The 21,334-nt window shown below is 45.1% G+C and overlaps 1 protein-coding gene across 7 annotated transcripts; it reads left to right on the top strand.

Moving 5' to 3' along the window:
- Window positions 1-12: 12 nt before the first annotated feature.
- On the top strand, window positions 13-20,916 carry LOC118385310 (PH and SEC7 domain-containing protein 1-like). 7 transcript variants are annotated; one of them, XM_035772353.2, is made up of 15 exons: window positions 13-150; window positions 1,132-1,276; window positions 4,140-4,821; window positions 6,642-6,732; window positions 7,030-8,269; window positions 8,485-8,565; window positions 8,664-8,835; window positions 15,132-15,221; window positions 15,361-15,404; window positions 15,635-15,807; window positions 16,006-16,076; window positions 16,207-16,352; window positions 18,175-18,319; window positions 20,068-20,214; window positions 20,455-20,916. In XM_035772353.2, the coding sequence occupies exons 3-15, from the start codon at window positions 4,291-4,293 to the stop codon at window positions 20,737-20,739; spliced, it is 3,216 nt and encodes a 1,071-aa protein (XP_035628246.1). In that variant the 5' UTR covers window positions 13-150; window positions 1,132-1,276; window positions 4,140-4,290; the 3' UTR covers window positions 20,740-20,916. The 7 variants fall into 7 exon arrangements, with proteins under 7 accessions (XP_035628246.1, XP_035628251.1, XP_035628248.1 ...); XM_035772358.1 differs by lacking the exon at window positions 4,140-4,821; XM_035772355.2 differs by lacking the exons at window positions 13-150; window positions 1,132-1,276 and adding an exon at window positions 1,283-1,433.
- Window positions 20,917-21,334: the final 418 nt, after the last annotated feature.

Here is a 21,334-nt window from a genome sequence, read left to right as displayed (position 1 = left end):
CAAAGCAGTAATCGTCGCTTGAAAGTGACGTTCCATCCCGTCAATATGTCGTTCTGTCCCTCTTTCACCGCCTCCGCAGTTAAGGAGGACGCATTGCATGTGTGTTAGCCGTCGATTTCAAGTGTCGTAGGCAACCAACCACCTTGGCAGGTACTTGTATATGTTTAATGTTATATATGTGATACATTTAGTGCATTCTTTCGAGGGCGGCTTGTAGTAGCTTGTTTGTTGATTTGACACGTGTTTACAGTTCAAGAAGCATAGACCCAAGTCATACTTGTCACAACAACTAGTCCTGGCTACAAGCGCTGCGTCTTATATGGCTTAACAACAACATAATTCATAAAGTTGACACATGCACAGTGGTTATGTTTATCCTTTTTGTTATTTTGAGGTTTACATGGAACAACCATTAGAAAAACAGTGGGAATGTTGTCATGGAACCAATAAACCAGGGGGCATATGGTCCACTGGGACTCATAAGTATTTGCTTCAAAGGATGCCTACAGTGCCCTGAGGCTCGACCAGTCCACTCCCTTGTGTCAGTCAAGACTTGCAGGAATGAAGTTAAGCCACTCTCCTGACCTGTGGCTGTATGAGTGGCAGAGTTATATTAAGCTGGACCGGGCGTGACCGGTGAGGGAGGAGCGCCAAGCTCAAATCAAACAGCAATCTGCAGCGCTTGGTTATGTTGTCAACAAGACAGCATGATCCATCGTTCAGAAACATACATATATTTTCCATAAAATGTATGTTCACATTTTCAAACAAGTTTTCATTGGGAAGGTAGCTTAAGCCTTTTTTTATTTGTATTATTTTAAACATACAGAATCCTACTCATTCGTCCACCTTTTGCTTTGAGTCAACTTCGCTGTCGGCCTGAACGAGGCAGCTGGCTCATGCCCGGGAGCAGCACGGTTCCAAAACGAATGCAATCACTTTTTACCCAGTGCAAACAATACCTACCCGGGCCAGCATTATAGAATCCCCTCAATGTATGCTTGTGCGCATCTGTGCCTTGACGCTGTGGGCGGGCCCAATGCTCTCAGGTGTCTTTGTGCTATTTCGCTCCCTGCCAATCACAATGTGGCTTTTCTTTCTTTTTGTTGCCTCTTTCCCTGTTTTTGCAAGGCATATCCATGTTGCAGATGAGCAGAGGGAGGCGGAAGTCTGGGATCTGTTGCCTGGAGATGAGGTATCTCTCACAGAGGAGGGAGGAGTGGACTAGGACTTGCGACTCGCATGCATCCTCTGTGACACCCCAGGCTAGCGCTGTGTAAGTGAGAGAGGCTAGAAAACGTGTCATCTGAGGGATTACACCTTGTGCACTAAGCTCTGTGTCTACATGGCAATAAAGAGGTTTTCCCCCCAGACTGACTTAAAGCCTTACTAACTGACTGGTTATATGATACCCCATGAGAAAGCTTTAAAGGGTAAGTCCAAATCGAAGTTTACTAAGAAAATGGCAAGTGTTACTCTCTGAAAGTAGTTTGAGTTTGAGTTTTTAATGATCTCAGGCATGTTATTATTTTGCTGACAGCAGTAGTGTTTATTATCTGGTGTTTCCACACATGAATAATATATATATTAACCTTGTTATCCTGTTGGTATTGATGGTTTCATTCAAGTTTGTGGTTTGATTTCTGCATAGTTGTACTTGTCATGTAGAGCCTTTGGGTGTGTTGTTGACGAGTCAATGTGGTTACAGTCAATTTGGCATCTCCCTCTGATAGACTGCTTCAACAGCTAGAGAGTCCCATGCATAGTGCCTGCCAATACAATGGTCCACTGGTAGGGGATAATCCACATAATCACTGGGACATCCACAAGTTAATGTAATGGTTCATCAGCTGCACTAAACCTTTGCCATTTCAATGTTTATTAGACCTTAATTTCCTGAATTTAAAAAATATAAACGTAACATGCAACGTTTTCAAAGATTTTACTGAGTTACAGTTCATATAAAGAAGTCAGTAAATTAAAATAAATGAATTAGGCCCTAATCAATGGATTTCACGTGACTGGGAATACATATCTGTTGGTCATAGATACTTAAAAAAAATGGGACTCACAATGGGGCCTCAGGATCTAATTGATATTGATAAAATGCAATTGTGTTCATTGTCTGTAGTTTATGGCTGCCTGCCTGCCCATACCATAACCCACCACCACCATGTGTCACCATGTGTTCACAGCGTTGACATCGGCAAACCGCTTGCCCACACGACTCCATACACGTGGTCTTTGGTTGGAGGTACTGCCAAATTCTCTAAAATGATGTGGAGGTGGTTTATGGTAGAGAAATTAACATTCAAATATCTGGCAACATCTCTGGTGGACATTCCTGCAGTCAGCATGCCAATTGCACCCTCCCTGAAAACTTGAGACATCTGTGGCATTGTGTTGTGTGACGAGACGGCACATTTTAGAGGGGTCTTTTATTGTGCCTAGCACAAGGTGCACCTGTGTAATGATCATGCTGTTTATGCAGCTTCTTGATTTGCCACACCTGTCAGGTGGATGGATGATCTTGGCAAAGGAGAAATGCTCACTAACAGGGATGTAAACTATTTTTTTGCACAAAATGTGAGAGAAATATGTGTTTTGTGTATATGGCACATTTCTGATATATTTTATTTCAGCTCTTGAAGCATGGGACCAACACTTTACATGTTGCGTTTCATATTTTTTTCAGTGTAGTAATGCTGGTAATTTAAAGGACACAACTGAAATCTCTGTCTTATTAACTTTAAAAACCTGAAGACATAATCACCAGCAACATTCAAATCCAAGGTCAGAGATTATTGTTGTTATTACACCAAACAATAGATAGGCCTATATTGTGCCTGCATAAAGGGAACAATGTTCCTCTAATTAGATAACTGTAACCTATGACCTGAATACCTTCAAATATTATACCTAAAGGAAGATGATGACTGTAAAGTCTTTATCCAGACTCCAAAGTAAGAGTAATCTAGTTTATACAACACACACATGGACCTTTATACAATCTCAGAGAGCTGCAAATCTCATTCACGAGGAAGTATGGGGTGCAAAAAGAAAATATCTGTCTATCATTGTAAGCTTATACCGTTCTATGCTGTTTTTAAGTGGAGCGCCAGCCTAGCACCCTAAAAGGAAATGAGAAGTGAGCACCCACACAGGAAGTGTGGCCAAGCACTGTCCCGGATGTTGGTTATGTGATGTGAGTAGACTATTGACAAAAAGGCTGAGCGACTGAAAGAGAGAAATGGAGTGAAAGTTTAAATCGACGGAATAGGAGGTATTTAAACCCCTTTTCCATGTCACTCTTCTTTTTATGACAGTGCAATTCTGAAGACTAGAGGCTTAGTATGAGGCTTCACATGAATTGTTACAAAAATGCTGTGTTTATATTAGGTAGTGTCCTTGATATGGATCAACAACATACTACTGTAAATCTTCACTGATATCCTCCGGGTCGGTCCATGGACCATGACCCATACATGTACATCATGGTAGCTCAAGTTGATGGTTAGCAGTAGACATGAATATTTAGGATACAGTGAAACCGCTCACACCCCCACCATCTGGCTCTCTATTTCTCTCCACCTATGCTCTCCAACTTCTCTCTCTCTCTCTTTTTCTGTAAAGGCTGCTCTTCTGTGGTCAGGAAGTAAATGCGCCTCTGTAATGTTTCAGCAAAAGTCATTGCAAAGCACATCCGCTGTGCCACGCCAAAAGAGAGAGAAGTAAACAGGGTTTATAAAACAACCTCTTCCTTAAAATATATGAACTGGATAGTGTTTGGTATGCAGAAGTGAATGGTGAGTGTTGGCTAACATTTGAATATGTTTAAGAGACCATGTTTGTCATTGAACTGTGCCTATTGGTGTATGATGTGTGAGAGTGACATGAGCTACCGCTGGTCTAAGTTTTAGGATGTTGGCTTTTTGTCAATTGAAAGTGTGTTAATCTCACACCCTAGTCCATTTAAATTTTTTAAAATAATACAATTTAAAAATTGAAATTTCACACTGTAATATTATTGATATAAAAGGCAGGTAGCGAGTCACTAGTTAGTTTGAATGGATGTATGTTTTGCCATATTTTATTGTACATGAATGTTCTTGCTTTGCGGACCTCGTGCACATAACTAGGGCAGCACCGGAAGCTAACCAACCACAGGAGTCAACCATGACAGCATCAGTTTGACCTAATTCCAAGATGGATACCCTGGCCAGCACAGAGGAACGAGACTAAACTAAGTTGAGCCATATCTCTGCTTAGGACTGAGTGAAGAGAGAGGTTATGGAGGGGTCTAGGGTGCGCTCTCCTCTCCCAGACCTCAGGGAGCAAGACAGCCAGACATGGCCCAATATGGATCTCCCACTACAGAGCAGGCCACTGGAGGAGGCTATTGGGTGGAGAGAGATGGAGGAGCAAGTGAACCAGATGGACAGGGAGGAAGATGATAACTCTCATCAGACTGGAAGGACTGAGGAGCCAGAGGAGCACTGGGATTCCATGACTTTACCTGTGTACCCCATGATCCATCCCAGTGTCCCTCTGTCCTTTGCCACGGTGCAGTGGGACATAACCAACCCCTCCCCTGACATTCCCTACCCCATGACTGACAACAGCTCGGCCGATGAGCTGGACTCCAGTGGAGCGGCCAGTCTGGACTGGACTGTGAGTCCCCTGTCCCAGCAGCAGCAGCAACATCAAGCCTGTGTGACAGGAATCAACATAGAGCTGTCTGTCCAGGAGAAGACACATAATCACAACGGACCGGAGCAACAGCTGCCTTTGGACACAGACCAGGGTGAAAGCTCCCCTCGGGTACGTCAGGCAGAACGGAAAGGATTGTGGTTATGTGTCTGTTGTCATTTGAAATTATGTTGCTGTGTGTTTGTGTGCATTTGTGGACCTTTATTTCCTGTGTGCATGTGTGTGTTTGTCTGTGAAAGTACAAGAGAAAGAGAGTATTTAGGATGAGAAATTGCTCTACCTCTGTCTATTCATAGATTATATACCAGCATATAGGTTTCAGTTGTAGGTTGAGATGAGGTGAATGGAATACACCGTTATACAGTACCATTCAAAAGTTTGGACATACTTAATCATTCAAGGGTTTTTCTTTATTTTTACTATTTTCTACATTGTAGAATATTAGTGAAGACATAACTATGAAATAACACATATGGAATCATGTCGTAACCAGAAAAGTGTTAAACAAATCAAAATATATTTTAGATTATTCAAAGTAGCCACCTTTTGCCTTGATGACAGCTTTGCACACTCTTGGCATTCTCTCAACCAGCTTCATGAGGTAGTCACCTGGAATGCATTTCAATTAACAGGTGTGCCTTGTTAAGTTCATTTGTGGAATTTCTTTCCTTAATTCATTCGAGCCAATCAGTTGTGCTGTGACAAGGTAGGGGTGGTATACAGAAGCTAGCCCTATTCGGTAAAAGACCAAGTCCATATTATGGCAAGAACAGCTTTAAGACATGAAGCTCAGTCAATCCAGAACATTTCAGTCGCAAAACCATCAAGCACTATGATGAAACTGGCTCTCATGAGGACCACCACAGGAAAGGAAGACCCAGAGTTACCTCTGCTGCGGAGGATACGTTCATTAGAGTTACCAGCATCAGAAATGGCAGCCCAAATAAATGCTGCACAGAGATCAAGTAACAGACACATCTCAACAAACTGTTCAGAGGAGTCTGCGTGAATCAGGCCTTCATGGTCGAATTGCTGCAAAGAAACCGCTACTAAAGGACACCAATAAGAAGAAGAGACTTGCTTTGGCCAAGAAACACGAGCAACGGACATTAGACCAGTGGAAATCTGTCCTTTAATCTGATGAGTCCAAATTTGAGATTTTTGGTTTCAACTGCCGAGTCTTTGTGAGGCGCAGAGTAGGTGAAAAGATAATCTCCACATGTGTGGTTCCCAACGTGAAGTATGTAGGTGTGATGGTGTGGGGGTGCTTCGCTGGTGACACGGTCAGTGATTTGTTTAGAATTCAAGGCACACTTATGCTGCTACCACAGCATTCTACAGCAATACGCCATCCCATCTGGTTTGAGCTTAGTGGGACTGTCATTTGTTTTTTAACAGGACAATGACCCTGGCTATTTGATCAAGAAGGAAGGTGATGGAGTGCTGCATCAGATGACCTGGCCTCCACAATCACCTGACCTCAACCCAATTGAGATGGTTTGGGATGAGTTGGACCCCAGAGTGAAGGAAAAGCAGCCAACAAGTGCTCAGCATATGTGGGAACTCCTTCAAGGCTTTTGGAAAAGCATTCCAGGTGAAGCTGGTTGAGAGAATGCCAAGAGTGTGCAACGCTGTCATCAAGGCAAAGTGTAGCTGCTTTGTAGACTCTTTTTTTTTTGGTTACTACATGTTTCCATATGTGCTATTTCATAGTTGTGATGTCTTCACTATTATTCTACAAAGTAGAAAATAGTAAAAAAATAAAGAAAAACCCTTGAATGAGTGTGTCCACGCTTTTGACTGATACTGTACATATCAGTCATCTGAGAGCCAGGTCCCTTCTGTCTGAGTGCTGATCATCCCACCTCTTCTCAATCACAAGTTTTCCCCAGCTCGATGTTTATTGTTGATAGCTGCTTTTGCAATTCCAGGCATGTGATACACCAAGGCCATATGTGAAGGAGCATGCAGCACACACACAGGAAGAGGAGGCTTCAGCACAAGAGCTATTTGAGGACCATGGTGAGTGCAGACCGAGGTCATTTTCACAAATGCACCATGGGCATACTCTAAGATTTTATTTTAACATGTGTTGACATATTCTGATAGTTGCTACCCCTTCAAATGCATTTGACCTCTCACCTTGACTTGATCATATAGTATGTGGAGTGCATAGGATGTTGGTGGCACCTTAATTGGGGGAAATAGGCTCGTTCTAATGACTGGAGCTGAAAAGTGGAATGGTAACAATTACATCAAACACCTGGTTTCCTGTGATATTGACTTGGTCAATATTAACATGGGTATTTGTGTGTTTAGACTCTCTTTCAGGGAGACGTCCATGGCCAGAGGAAGGGATAGGACAGTCTGTGACAGAGGAGACTATCACACCCTCTGACATAGCTCCTAGCTCTGTAGAGACAGGAGAGTCCGAGACTAGGCCGGATAGTGAGAGTTTAGGCTCTGTGCCGCGAGAGAAACAGGAACAGACTGGCACAGTCCTGACTATACAGATCAACCCAGAGCAAGGATCCAGCTCTATGGACTATGAGGAGGAGGAGGAGAAGGAGAAGGAGCAGACAGAACAGATAGGACAGTCAGAGGGGAGGGAACAGTCGGACAGTGAGGAGGAATCAACGATGATAGAACTCTTAGAGCACCTGCTTGAGCCAGCTGAACTGAAAGAACAGTCAGAACTCTCAGAGAAGTCTGAACACAGTGGGCAGTCAGAGCCTAATCACACAGAACAGAGTGAATACGGGAACAATAACGAGACAACAGAGCAGCCAGAAGACTCTGAGAAACTTGTAGAGTCCGACCAGGTAGAGCATTCAAATCAGTCAGGGGACGAAGAGCAGCAAACTGAAGAGGCCCATTTACAACAGGCAGAACAGTCAGAAGTGACAGACCAGTCAGAACAATCAAAAGAATCAGAGCAGACGCAACAGCCAGAACAGACAGAATGTTTAGAATCTAAACAGACGCAACATTCTGAGCAAACTATGCACTCCGAGCAGACAGACTTTTCAGTGCAGGCAGAACCACAGACAGAACCATCACAGCAGACGGAACACTCTGAAGATTCTGAGCAGTCAAAACAATCAGGGGAGATGGAGCAGTCCGAGCAGTCAGAGCAGACGCAGCAGTCAGAGCAGACGGACAAACCAATACATTCAAAGCAGTTAGAAGAATTACTTTTCCTTTGCACAGAGGAGCTTGAACAGACAGAACAGTCAGACCAGACAGAAGACCAGAAACACTCAGGGGCTGAACAGCCAGCGCAGACTGCACTAACTGAGTCGACAGAAGAGCTTGAGCTGACAGAGCATGTAGAACAATTGGAACAGAACGTTTGTACAGAGGATTCATGTTTGCCGCCCAGGGAAGGAAGTGGAGAGCAACTGGAGTCTCAGGTACAGCAGACGGAGGCCTCAGAACCAGTGGTGGTCCGTATGAATGGTGGAGGTTTGGACAGGGAGAGGGCCTGCAGGCTGGCTGAAAGACTCTACAGGCTGGATGGGATCTACAAGACAGATGTGGTCAAACACCTGGACAAAGAGTAAGACCAAAGGCTGCAAAACTTTGGAGTGGTCAAACGTTACATTACATAGGTCTTATGCAGTAGTAACTATTAGGGTAATGATCCATGCTAGTAAGTACTTTCTGATATTTCTGAAGTATTTTCTGAAGACTTTCTGAAGTATTTTCTCATAATGTGTCACTTTGAATCATGAACTTGACCTGTCTTTGTCTCCCGGCCCCTCTCTAATTCAGCAATGACTTTAGCCGAGCCGTTGGGGAGGAGTACCTGAAGTTCTTTGACTTCACCGGTCAGAGACTGGACCAAGGCCTGAGGTAAGTCCTTCACACTTTCTAATTCGATTTTTCCTCAAATTAGCATCTTCCATCTGTACATTATCTTATATTTCCTGTATTTTGCCCTCCTCTCCCAGGTCTTTCCTGAGGGTGGTGGTGCTTATCGGTGAGACCCAGGAAAGAGAACGTGTGCTGCAGCATTTCTCCTGTCGATTCCAGCAATGCAACCCTCACACCTTCTCCTCTTCTGGAGAAGTACTCACACTCACCTGTTCTGTGATGCTCCTGAACTCTGATCTGCATGGACAGGTGAGTCCCCACTGCACTGCAAACGTGTAGGTATTTAGGGTTTTGAATGTTGTTACGCACGCCTCCATGAAGAGGGAACGCAACACCCTGCTTTAACTCAACTCCCCGTGAAGTGAAAGAGGTATGGACTGTAGGTGCGAGTAAGGATGACAAAAGGTAGAATTTACCGCTTACTAGGAATTTATTCCTTCACACGGTAATGTGGGGAAAAGGGGCTGGATGGAACCAAAGCAAAGAAAGTAAATCTCAAACCCCCTCTCCTATCTTACCTGCCTACCCACTACTTACCTGATTTAGCACCACCTGGTGCCCGAACCAAAATACAGGGGGTGGTCCGCCCAGGTCTTACCTAGTGTGCCTAGACACTGAATATACTACGGGTATATGTATGCCCTCAGGCCTCTTGCCTAAGCACTCCCTTGGTGCCTTCCCCTTCCCCCCTGGGAACAAATGAAACAGAATATTAAACAACCCACTTCACAACAAAACTGAGAAAAAACTAACTCAGGCCATTAAAGAAGCTCTGCCAAACACAGAACCGCACCAAAGCTGCTCCCAAGAACAACTAACATAGTACATACTAATGACCAACATGCTATACCCCTCAGCCATCAACCTCCTCTCTCCGCAATGATCTATATCACGAACAATCTCTCCCCTGAACAACAGAACACTGGCTTTTATAGCTTCAGAAGGCATTGGAGACAGCTGCGTCCTGACGTGGGGGCAGGGGTCAGCTCTCCAATTAATCGTGGAGTCGACTAATCAGCTGCTGGGGGATCTCAGGAAGCCATCTCCTGAAACACACTCAAATACACAAACTACAACACAGAAACTGGGGAACGTAACAAATGTATACACAGTTAAACCAGGGGAGGACCATCCTCCTTAGTGAATTTCAGAAAAATAAAGAGTGAAACAAAAACAAAGTTATCCTTTTTAGATAAAAATATACTAAATATTTTCAGTTTTAGTCTCCCGGGTGGCGCAGTGGTTAAGGGTGCTGTACTGCAGCGCCAGCTGTGCCATCAGACTCTGGGTTCACGCCCAGGCTCTGTCGTAACCGGCCGCGACCGGGAGGTCCGTGGGGCGAGGCACAATTGGCCTAGCGTCGTCCGCATTAGGGAGGGATTGGCCGGTAGGGATGTCCTTGTCTCATCGCGCACCAGCGACTCCTGTGGCAGGCCGGGCGCAGTGCGCGCTAACCAAGGTTGCCAGGTGCACGGTGTTTCCTCTGACACATTGGTGCGGCTGGCTTCCGAGGTTGGATGCGCTCTGTGTTAAGAAGCAGTGCGGCTTGGTTGGGTTGTGTATCGGAGGACGCATGACCTTCAATCTTCGTCTCTCCCGAGCCCGTACTGGAGTTGTAGCGATGAGACAAGATAGTAGCTACTTAAATCAAATCTAAATCAAATCAAATTTTATTTGTCACATACACATGTTTAGCAGATGTTAATGCGAGTGTAGCGAAATGCTTGTGCTTCTAGTTCCGATAATGCAGTAATAACCAACAAGTAATCTAACTAACAATTCCAAAACTACTGTCTTATACACAGTGTAAGGGGATAAAGAATATGTACATAAAGATATATGAATGAGTGATGGTACAGAGCAGCATAGGCAAGATACAATAGATGGTATCGAGTACAGTATATACATATGAGATGAGTATGTAAACAAAGTGGCATAATTAAAGTGGCTAGTGATAGGCTAGTATTACATAAGGATGCAGTCGATGATATAGAGTACAGTATATACGTATGCATATGAGATGAATAATGTAGGGTATGTAACATTATATTAGGTAGCATTGTTTAAAGTGGCTAGTGATATATTTTACATCATTTCCCATCAATTCCCATTATTAAAGTGGCTGGAGTTGAGTCAGTGTCAGTGTGTTGGCAGCAGCCACCCAATGTTAGTGGTGGCTGTTTAACAGTCTGATGGCCTTGAGATAGAAGCTGTTTTTCAGTCTCTCGGTCCCAGCTTTGATGCACCTGTACTGACCTCGCCATCTGGATGATAGCGGGGTGAACAGGCAGTGGCTCGGGTGGTTGTTGTCCTTGATGATCTTTATGGCCTTCCTGTAACATCGGGTGGTGTAGGTGTCCTGGAGGGCAGGTAGTTTGCCCCCGGTTATGCGTTGTGCAGACCTCACTACCCTCTGGAGAGCCTTACGGCTGTGGGCGGAGCAGTTGCCATACCAGGCGGTGATACAGCCCGCCAGGATGCTCTCGATTGTGCATCTGTAGAAGTTTGAGTGCTTTTGGTGACAAGCTGAATTTCTTCAGCCTCCTGAGGTTGAAGAGGTGCTGCTGCGCCTTCTTCACGATGTTGTCTGTGTGGGTGGACCAATTCAGTTTGTCTGTGTTGTGTATGCCGAGGAACTTAAAACTACTACCCTCTCCACTACTGTTCCATCGATGTGGATAGGGGGGTGTTCCCTCTGCTGTTTCCTGAAGTCCACAATAATCTCCTTAGTTTTGTTGACGTTGAGTGTGAGGTTATTTTCCTGACACCACACTCCGAGGGCCTTCACCTCCTCCCTGTAGGCCGTCTCGTCGTTGTTGGTAATCAAGCCTACTACTGTTGTGTCGTCCGCAAACTTGATGATTGAGTTGGAGGCGTGCGTGGCCACGCAGTCGTGGGTGAACAGGGAGTATAGGAGAGGGCTCAGAACGCACCCTTGTGGGGCCCCAGTGTTGAGGATCAGCGGGGTGGAGATGTTGTTGCCTACCCTCACCACCTGGGGGCGGCCCGTCAGGAAGTCCAGTAGCCAGTTGCACAGGGCGGGGTCGAGACCCAGGGTCTCGAGCTTGATGATGAGCTTGGAGGGTACTATGGTGTTGAATGCCAAGCTGTAGTCGATGAACAGCATTCTCACATAGGTATTCCTCTTGTCCAGATGGGTTAGAGCAGTGTGCAGTGTGGTTGAGATTGCATCGTCTGTGGACCTATTTGGGCGGTAAGCAAATTGGAGTGGGTCTAGGGTGTCAGGTAGGGTGGAGGTGATATGGTCCTTGACTAGTCTCTCAAAGCACTTCATGATGACGGAAGTGAGTGCTACGGGGCGGTAGTCGTTTAGCTCAGTTACCTTAGCTTTCTTGGGAACAGGAACAATGGTGGCCCTCTTGAAGCATGTGGGAACAGCAGACTGGTATAGGGATTGATTGAATATGTCCGTAAACACACCGGCCAGCTGGTCTGCGCATGCTCTGAGGGCGCGGCTGGGGATGCCGTCTGGGCCTGCAGCCTTGCGAGGTTTAACACGTTTAAATGTTTTACTCACCTCGGCTGCAGTGAAGGAGAGTCTGCATGTTTTCGTTGCAGGCCGTGTCAGTGGCACTGTATTGTCCTCAAAGCGGGCAAAACAGTTATTTAGTCTGCCTGGGAGCAAGACATCCTGGTCCGTGACTGGGCTGGTTTTCTTCTTGTAGTCCGTGATTGACTGTAGACCCTGCCACATACCTCTTGTGTCTGAGCCGTTGAATTGAGATTCTACTTTGTCTCTATGCTGACGCTTAGCTTGTTTGATAGCCTTGCGGAGGAAATAGCTGCACTGTTTGTATTCGGTCATGTTACCAGTCACCTTGCCCTGATTAAAAGCAGTGGTTCGCGCTTTCAGTTTCACGCGAATGCTGCCATCAATCCACGGTTTCTGGTTAGGGAATGTTTTAATCATTGCTATGGGAACGACATCTTCAACGCACGTTCTAATGAACTCGCACACCGAATCAGCGTATTCGTCAATGTTGTTATCTGACGCAATACAAAACATATCCCAGTCCACGTGATGGAAGCAGTCTTGGAGTGTGGAATCAGCTTGGTCGGACCAGCGTTGGACAGACCTCAGCGTGGGAGCTTCTTGTTTTTGTTTCTGTCTGTAGGCAGGGATCAACAAAATGGAGTCATGGTCAGCTTTTCCAAAAGGAGGGCGCGGCAGGGCCTTATATGCGTCGCGGAAGTTAGAGTAACAATGATCCAAGGTTTTTCCAGCCCTGGTTGCGCAATCGATATGCTGATACAATTTAGGGAGTCTTGTTTTCAGATTAGCCTTGTTAAAATCCCCAGCTACAATGAATGCAGCCTCAGGATGTATGGATTCCAGTTTGCAAAGAGTCAAATAAAGTTCGTTCAGAGCCATCGAGGGGGGAATATATACGGCTGTGATTATAATCGAAGAGAATTCTCTTGGTAGATAATGCGGTCGACATTTGATTGTGAGGAATTCTAAATCAGGTGAACAGAAGGATTTGAGTTCCTGTATGTTTCTTTGATCACACCATGTCTTGTTAGCCATAAGGCATACGCCCCCGCCCCTCTTCTTACCAGAAAGATGTTTGTTTCTGTCGGCGCGATGCGTGGAGAAACCCGCTGGCTGCACCGCCTCCGATAGCGTCTCTCCAGTGAGCCATGTTTCCGTGAAGCAAAGAACGTTACAGTCTCTGATGTCCCTCTGGAATGCTACCCTTGCTCGGATTTCATCAACCTTGTTGTCAAGAGACTGGACATTGGCGAGAAGAATGCTAGGGAGTGGTGCACGATGTGCCCGTCTCCGGAGTCTGACCAGAAGACCGCCTCGTTTCCCTCTTTTACGGAGGCGTTTTTCGCCGGCTGGGATCCATTCCGTTGTCCTGGTTGAAAGGCAGAACACAGGATCCGCGTCGTGAAAATCGTGATCTTATATTCAGTAGTTCTTCTCGACTGTATGTAATGAAACCTAAGATGACCTGGGGTACTAATGTAAGAAATAACACGTAAAAAAAAAATGCATAGTTTCCTAGGAACGCGAAGCGAGGCGGCCATCTCTGTCGGCGCCGGAAGTTAATCTGTCAGTTGGATACCACGGAATTGGGGAGAAAAAGGGGTAAAAAAAAATTAAAAAAATACACAGTTTTGCAATAAGTCTACCGTAGCCTCAACAGCACTCTCTAGGGTAGCACCATGGTGTAGCCGGAGGACAGCTAGTTTCCATCCTCCTCTGGGTACATTGACTTCAATACAAAACCCAGGAGGCTCATGGTTCTCATCCCCTTCCATAGACTTACACAGTTATGATAGGTTGGAGGATGTCCTCCGGAAGTTATCAGAGCTCTTGCTGTATGAACTGACATGTTTTCATCTCAATCAAAGGATCAGAGAATGAATCTAGTATTGAAACCATAAGCTACAGCTAGCTAGCGTTGCAGTGCGTAAAATGTGTTGAGTAGTTGACTCAAAGAGAGAGAAAGACAATAGTTGAACAGTTTTGAACAAATTAATTTCTTAAAAAATGGAGAAGCAAAAGAGAGCAAGAGCTAGCTATATTTCATTGTCTTTTTTAAAAAAAAACGTACCTATCTAGTGAATTCAGCTAGCTAGTTGAGCCTACACAAACTCCTGGCTCAAACAGAGAGGGATGCTATGTTAGATGGCTATGGCTATCCAACACTTTAACTCTTCTAAGTCAAGGTACGCTTTTGGTTTGATTTATTCCCAACGGGGCCCACCGGTGTAACTGCTAAACTGCTTGCTGTACACTGTACTGCAAGATTGTAGCGGGTTTATTGAGAGTTAGTCAATATAGCTAAGTATTTTAACTATGACGTTAGCTATAATATGGTGACAACGATGTAGGCTGTGTGTAGAGGTTATGGTAATGAAGTTTTGTTTTGGAAGGTTTTTTTTTCTTGGTCAGCTACTGTATTGTGCACTGAAGTTGAAAGGAAAATGTGAGAGGACGAGAGCGTGTAGATGCGAGAAGGAATTATACAATGAGCAAATGATCATGCTGTTGGTATGTGGCTTCTATGTGGCTGCTATGAATTGAACTGTTTGTGGTGATCAAGGGTTTATTTATTCGCCCGATTCTGTTGAAATACATTTCTTAAACGGAAGAAAACGGAATGAAACGGAGTTAAACATACCTGAATTTGGCCAATAGAAACTCTTGTTTGCGACTGTTGGACGACTGATTACACCTTAGATCAGCAAGACGCAGGCAAGAGTGTGCAAGGAATTATTGAATGTGTCACGGTCTGTCACCTTGATTACTGAAAAATGTCTCTAGACCTGTGCACCTACGTTGTAAACTTTAATTTGTTGTCTAGGTTGTAGCAATCTCATGATGGGTATAGGAAAAATGTGAGTATCATGTAGTAGCCTAAACCTATCGCTGTTACATTGAACTGGGTGAATGGAATATGAATGACAGTCATCCAATATGCTTTAATAGAAATAAGATCATCCTCATAAAAAAATTATTAAACAGCACTGACCGCTACTGAGTTAAACATTGTTTTTGTGTCTGTCCTCAGAATGTGGGCAAACCCATGTCTGTGTCCAGCTTCGTGTCCAACCTGGATGGGATGAATGAGGGTGAGAGCTTCAGTAAGGAGCTGTTGAAGGTAAGATTATCCTCCTCATTCTACACCTACTCAATATTTCAGTAGATACTGTTAACTGAAAGAACTGTGTCTATAGCAGTCTGAAGTAACCCTTTTTTTACGGAAGACTTCAGTGTCCTTTCTCTTGTTTCTTGCTCAGGCTCTCTACAACTCCATTAAGAACGAGCCTCTGGAATGGGCAGTGTAAGTAGTCTGACTTAAGAACAAGGTAGTGGGTAGCATTATTCTATACTATTTGCCACCACCTTTTCAGTCTCCCCTTGGGCATGGTAGATTTACACACAGCTTCCTCTTCATGTTGCTTTCTCCAATATATTGTGGTTGTGTTACACCTCTCATATTTTCATTGTTTTTAAATTTTCTCTCCAATGCTTCTTCATTCCTCCCCTCATCTCGTCAATCGCCCTGTTCAGTGATGAGAAGGAACTGAAGAACTCCATGTTGTTGGCGGAGGATGCTAAAGAGGACGCACCCCTGCGCTCCAAGAGCAACCCGTTCCAAGATGTGCCGCATGACAGGAAGGCCACAGTGTTCAAACAGAGCTTCCTCAAACGCAAGGCCCACCTTGACATCGATGGCAAACGCAGTGAGTGGGACTGTGACACTGTTTGCACGAAACCATAGGAACTCAAATATCAGGGCAATAAAGTGTGTACAAGAGCGTCATAGTGTTTTGATAAATCCTTTGACGATTCATCAGTCTGGTGAAATGATTTAGGGTGTGAGTGTCTTTGAGAAGCATCCTTTGACCTCAGGAGTGATGTAATGTAACTGTGTGTGACAGCTCCTTGGGGGAAGAGAAGCTGGAAGATCTTCTATGGAGTGCTGAAGGGAATGGTCCTCTACTTGCAGAAGGTTAGAGTTTCCTCCTCTCCCTCATTTTATTCCATACTTTCCATATCACGGCCTCTTGATAATGTTCTGGATGCCTTTGACACGAATCCCTCACTGCTTGTTACCCTATCCAACCTGTCCTCTCCCTCAGGATGAGTATATGATGGAGTGGCAGAGTACAGAGGAGGTGGTCAGTGTGCACCATGCCCTGGCAGAGCAGGCAGCAGACTACACTAAGAGACCACACGTCTTCCGCCTGCAGACCGCTGACTGGAGGGTTTTCCTCTTTCAGGCCTCGTGAGTCTATGTCGTGTGTATGTTTGAGAGACCCGAAAAAAGTATTTGATCCCCTGCTGACTTTGTACATTTGCCCACTGACAAAGAAATGATCTGTGTATAATTTTAATGGTAGGTTTATTTGAACAGTGAGAGACAGAATAACAACAAAAAAATCCAGAAAAACGCATGTCAAAAATGTTATAAATTGATTTGCATTTTCATGAGGGAAATAAGTATTTGACCCCCTCTCAATCAGAAGGATTTCTGGCTCCCAGGTGCCTTTTATACAGGTAACAGGCTGAGATTAGGAGCACACTCTTAAAGGGAGTGCTCCTAATCTCAGTTTGTTAACTGTATAAAAGACACCTGTCCACAGAAGCAATCAATCAGATTCCAAACTCTCCACCATGGCCAAGACCAAAGAGCTCTCCAAGGATGTCAGGGACAAGATTGTAGACCTACATAAGGCTGGAATGAGCTACAAGACCATCACCAAGCAGCTTGGTGAGGAGGTGACAACAGTTGGTGAAATTATTGGAAGAAAAGCAAATGGAAGAAACACAAAAGAACTGTCAATCTCCCTCGGCCTGGGGCTCCATGCAAGATCTCACCTCGTTGGAGTTGCAATGATCATGAGAACGGTGAGGAACAGCCCAGAACTACACAAGAGGATCTTGTCAATGATCTCAAGGCAGCTGGGACCATAGTCACCAAGAAAACAATTGGTAACACACTACGCCATGAAGGACTGAAATCCTGCAGCGCCCGCAAGGTCCGCCTGCTCAAGAAAGCACATATACATGCCCGTCTGAAGTTTGCCAATGAACATCTGAATGATTCAGAGGACAACTGGTTAAAAGTGTTGTGGTCAGATGAGACCAAAATGGAGCTCTTTGGCATCAACTCAACTCGCCGTGTTTGGAGGAGGAGGAATGCTGCCTATGACCCCAAGAACACCCTCCCCACCGTCAAACATGGAGGTGGAAACATTATGCTTTGGGGGTGTTTTTCTGCTAAGGGGACAGGACAACTTCACCGCATCAAAGGGACGATGGATGGGGCCATGTACTGTCAAATCTTGGGTGGAACCTCCTTCCCTCAGCCAGGGCATTGAAAATGGGTTGTGGATGTGTATTCCAGCATGACAATGACCCAAAACACACGGCCAAGGCAACAAAGGAGTGGCTCAAGAAGAAGCACATTAAGGTCCTGGAGGGGCCTAGCCAGTCTCCAGACCGTAAACCCATAGAAAATCTGCAGAGGGAGCTGAAGGTTCAAGTTGCCAAACGTCAGCCTCGAAACCTTAATGACTTGAAGAAGATCCGCAAAGAGTGGGACAAAATCCCTCCTGAGATGTATGCAAACCTGGTGGCCAACTACAAGAAACGTCTGACCTCTGTGATTGCCAACAAGGGTTTTGCAATCACAAGTCATGTTTTGCAGAGGGGTCAAATACTTATTTCCCTCATTTAAAATGCAAATCAATTTATAACATTTTTGATATGCGTTTTTCTGGATTTTTTTGTTGTTATTCTGTCTCCCACTGTTCAAATAAACCTACCATTACAATTATGGACTGATCATTTCTTTGTCAGTGGGCAAACGTACAAAATCAGCAGGGGATCAAATACTTTTTTCCCTCACTGTATATCCATGTAGTATTGGAGTTGTGAATTTACATTTGTCACACAAAGGTCTAATGTGTTTGACTGTTTGGCGGTGTGAAGGAACAATCGCATCAATCAGGATGCAGCAGTCCAATAATCCTGTGACTTTGTATACAAAGATATGATTAGATATGCTATGTCTTCTATGTGCACGGTTCCCTTGTTGTCCGAAGCTCCACAGCAGAGATGATTTCATGGATCAGCCGTATCAACCTGGTGTCAGCCCTACACTCCTCTCCTCCCTTCCCTGCTGCCGTGGGCTCTCAGAGGAAGTTCTGCAGACCCATCCTGCCAGCCTCGCAGTCTGCACACACACTGGTACTGTATTCACATACCCTCTTGGTTCACTCTCTGTAGTCCCAACTGCTTTGTTTTAGTACATTATGTATTCATCTTTGTGGGGTGTGATATTTAGGAGTACGCTGAGACTGTGAACTCAGCAAAAAAAGAAACGTCCTCTCGCTGTCAACTGCGTTTATTTTCAGCAAACTTAACATGTGTAAATATTTGTATGAACATAACAAGATTCAACAACTGAGACATAAACTGAACAAGTTACACTAATGTGACGAACAGAAATTGAATAATGTCCAGATCAAAATTAACAGTCAGTATCTGGTGTGGCCACCAGCTGCATTAAGTACTGCAGTGCATCTCCTCCTCATGGACTGCACCAGATTTGCCAGTTCTTGCTGTGAGATGTTACCCCACTTCCACCAAGGCACCTGCAAATTCCCAGACATTTCTGGGGGGAATGGCCCTAGCCCTCACCCTCCAATCCAACAGGTCCCAGACATGCTCAATGGGATTGAGATTCAGGCTCTTCGCTGGCCATGGCAGAACATTGACATTCCTGTCTTGCAGGAAATCACGCACAGAACGAGCAGTATGGCTCGTGGCATTGTCATGCTGGAGGGTCATGTCAGGATGAGCCTGCAGGAAGGGTACCGCATGAGGGAGGAGGATGTCTTCCCTGTAACGCACAGCATTGAGATTGCCTGTAATGACAACAGGCTCAGTTCGATGACGCTGTGACACACCGCCCCAGACCATGATGGACACTCCACCTCCAAATCGATCCCGCTCCAGAGTACAGGCCTTGGTGTAACGCTCATTCCTTCGATGATAAACTGGCACTTTTTGCCAGTCCTGTCTGGTCCAGCAACGGTGGGTTTGTGCCCATAGGTGACGTTGTTGGCGGTGATGTCTGGTGAGGACCTGCCTTACGTCTATACCCTGATGAAGACAGCTTGGCTGTCGAAACGTTGGTATTACATTTTTGCATCTGAGCTCCTAGAAGGTGCGGCTCTCTTCTATTTTCGAGGACATGCCTTACAACAGGCCTACAAGCCCCCAGTCCAGCCTCTTTCAGCCTATTGCGGACAGTCTGAGCACTGATGGAGGGATTGTGCGTTCCTGGTGTAACTCGGGCAGTTGTTGTTGCCATGCTGTACCTGTCCCGCAGGTGTGATGTTCGGATATACCGATCCTGTGTAGGTGTTGTTACACGTGGTCTGCCACTGAGAGGACGATCAGCTGTCCATCCTGTCTCCCTGTAGCGCTGTCTTAGGCATCTCTCATTGCAATTTATTGCCCTGGCCACATCTGCAGTCCTCATGCCTCGCAGCATGCCTAAGGCACGTTCACGCAGATGAGCAGGGACCCTGGGCATCTTTCTTTTGGTGTTTTTCTGAGTCAGTAGAAAGGCCACTTTAGTGTCCTAAGGTTTCATAACTGTGACCTAATTGCTTACCGTCTGTAATCTGTTAGTGTCTTAACGACCGTTCCACAGGTGCATGTTCACTAATAGTTTAGGGTTCATTGAACAAGCATGGGAAACAGTGTTTAAACTCTTTACAATGAAGATCTGTGAAGTTATTTGTATTTTTACGAATTATCTTTGAAAGACAGGGTCCTGAAAAAGGGACGTTCCTTTTTTGCTGAGTTTATGTACTCTAGTTGTGCTGGGCCAGGTAGGGTAATCTGATACTAGATCTATGGTTAGGGACACTTTCTACCTGTTCTGAGCCTGTTCACTGAGCCTGGCTCTCTGCTGCCCCCTGCAGGAGAGACAGCTGCAGTCCCATGCAGGCATGCTGGAGTCCTTCCAGGAAGACCTGGCCTACCTGCAGCAGAGTCTCCCTGATGGGCGCAGGGCCAAAGCCAAGGAGATGGAGGAACACCGAGTCAGAGAGGAGTACCTGCAGCATGAGGTGTGTGTGTGTGTGTGTGTGTGTGTGTGTGTGTGTGTGTGTGTGTGTGTGTGTGTGTGTGTGTGTGTGTGTGTGTGTGTGTGTGTGTGTGTGTGTGTGTGTGTGTGTGTGTGATATATCTGCATATGTATGTGCATATGGGATTGACCACAATGTTAAGCTCTGTGACATTATTGTAATGCAGGCTACATTTTTCCCCCTTCACTCTATTAGATGTCTCATTCCTTCCTCTCCCCACAGAAATGTCGCTACGAGGCCTACATCCAGATGCTGGAGGTCTGGAAGGGTTTGAACCAGTCAACCGAGACTGAGGTGGGAACCAGTGAGCTCGACCTGTTTGACAGAGCTGTGTGTAAGGACACAGTGGATGAGGAGGGGGAGGAGGGAACCCTGAAGAAGTCCCACTCCAGCCCCTCCCTGGATCTGGAGATGGCCTCGCAACCTGTGGTCAAAGTTAAACGCAACATCTCGGAGAGACGGACCTATCGCAAGATCATCATACCGAGACGCAACCAGGACATATGAGGGCAGGTGTCCAAAAGTGTGGGGACACATAGAACTCTGACATGACTTTTCAATGGCTCTTTTTTTAGGACAGGGGCAATGTGTTACTTCCAAGCACAGTCCTTTTTAAGTTTTCATTTTCAGCTTGTACTTATTCAGCAAGAAGGCAAAGGTCAATAAAACAGAATGCATCCCTCAGGGAACTTGCTTGAGTCCTTTTGTTTGTTACATTCTCTCTTCATAAGATAAAAGTATTTTAGTTCATATTTTGTGCACTTTCAATTTAACAAAATTAATTGAACCTCAGAAGTCGATGTTTCATGCTGACGGGTCAAAAAGAGTAATAGAATGATTGTCTCCTAACGATTTTGATCCCTCAAAACCCACATGGACCTACCTACACCTATGAATTTGCTGTGATATGTTGAGATACCTATTTATTTATATTAGAAATGTGTCTCTGCAGTTTCAAAATCATACTCATTTGCTCTGTATAGCCAGTGTGGAACTGTAGCCACATGAGGGTGCTATACAACAGCGTATCACACATCAAATAAAAAAGAAGTTATAAAACAGTTTGAAAAAGAATCTAAATTATGTCAATATGCTCATTCTA

Source organism: Oncorhynchus keta, chromosome 6 (genome assembly GCF_023373465.1).
Source record: "Oncorhynchus keta strain PuntledgeMale-10-30-2019 chromosome 6, Oket_V2, whole genome shotgun sequence".
NCBI lineage: Eukaryota > Metazoa > Chordata > Actinopteri > Salmoniformes > Salmonidae > Oncorhynchus > Oncorhynchus keta.
The sequence above is the reverse complement of the archived record's forward strand: the minus strand, read 5'-3'. Positions and strand labels throughout refer to the sequence as shown.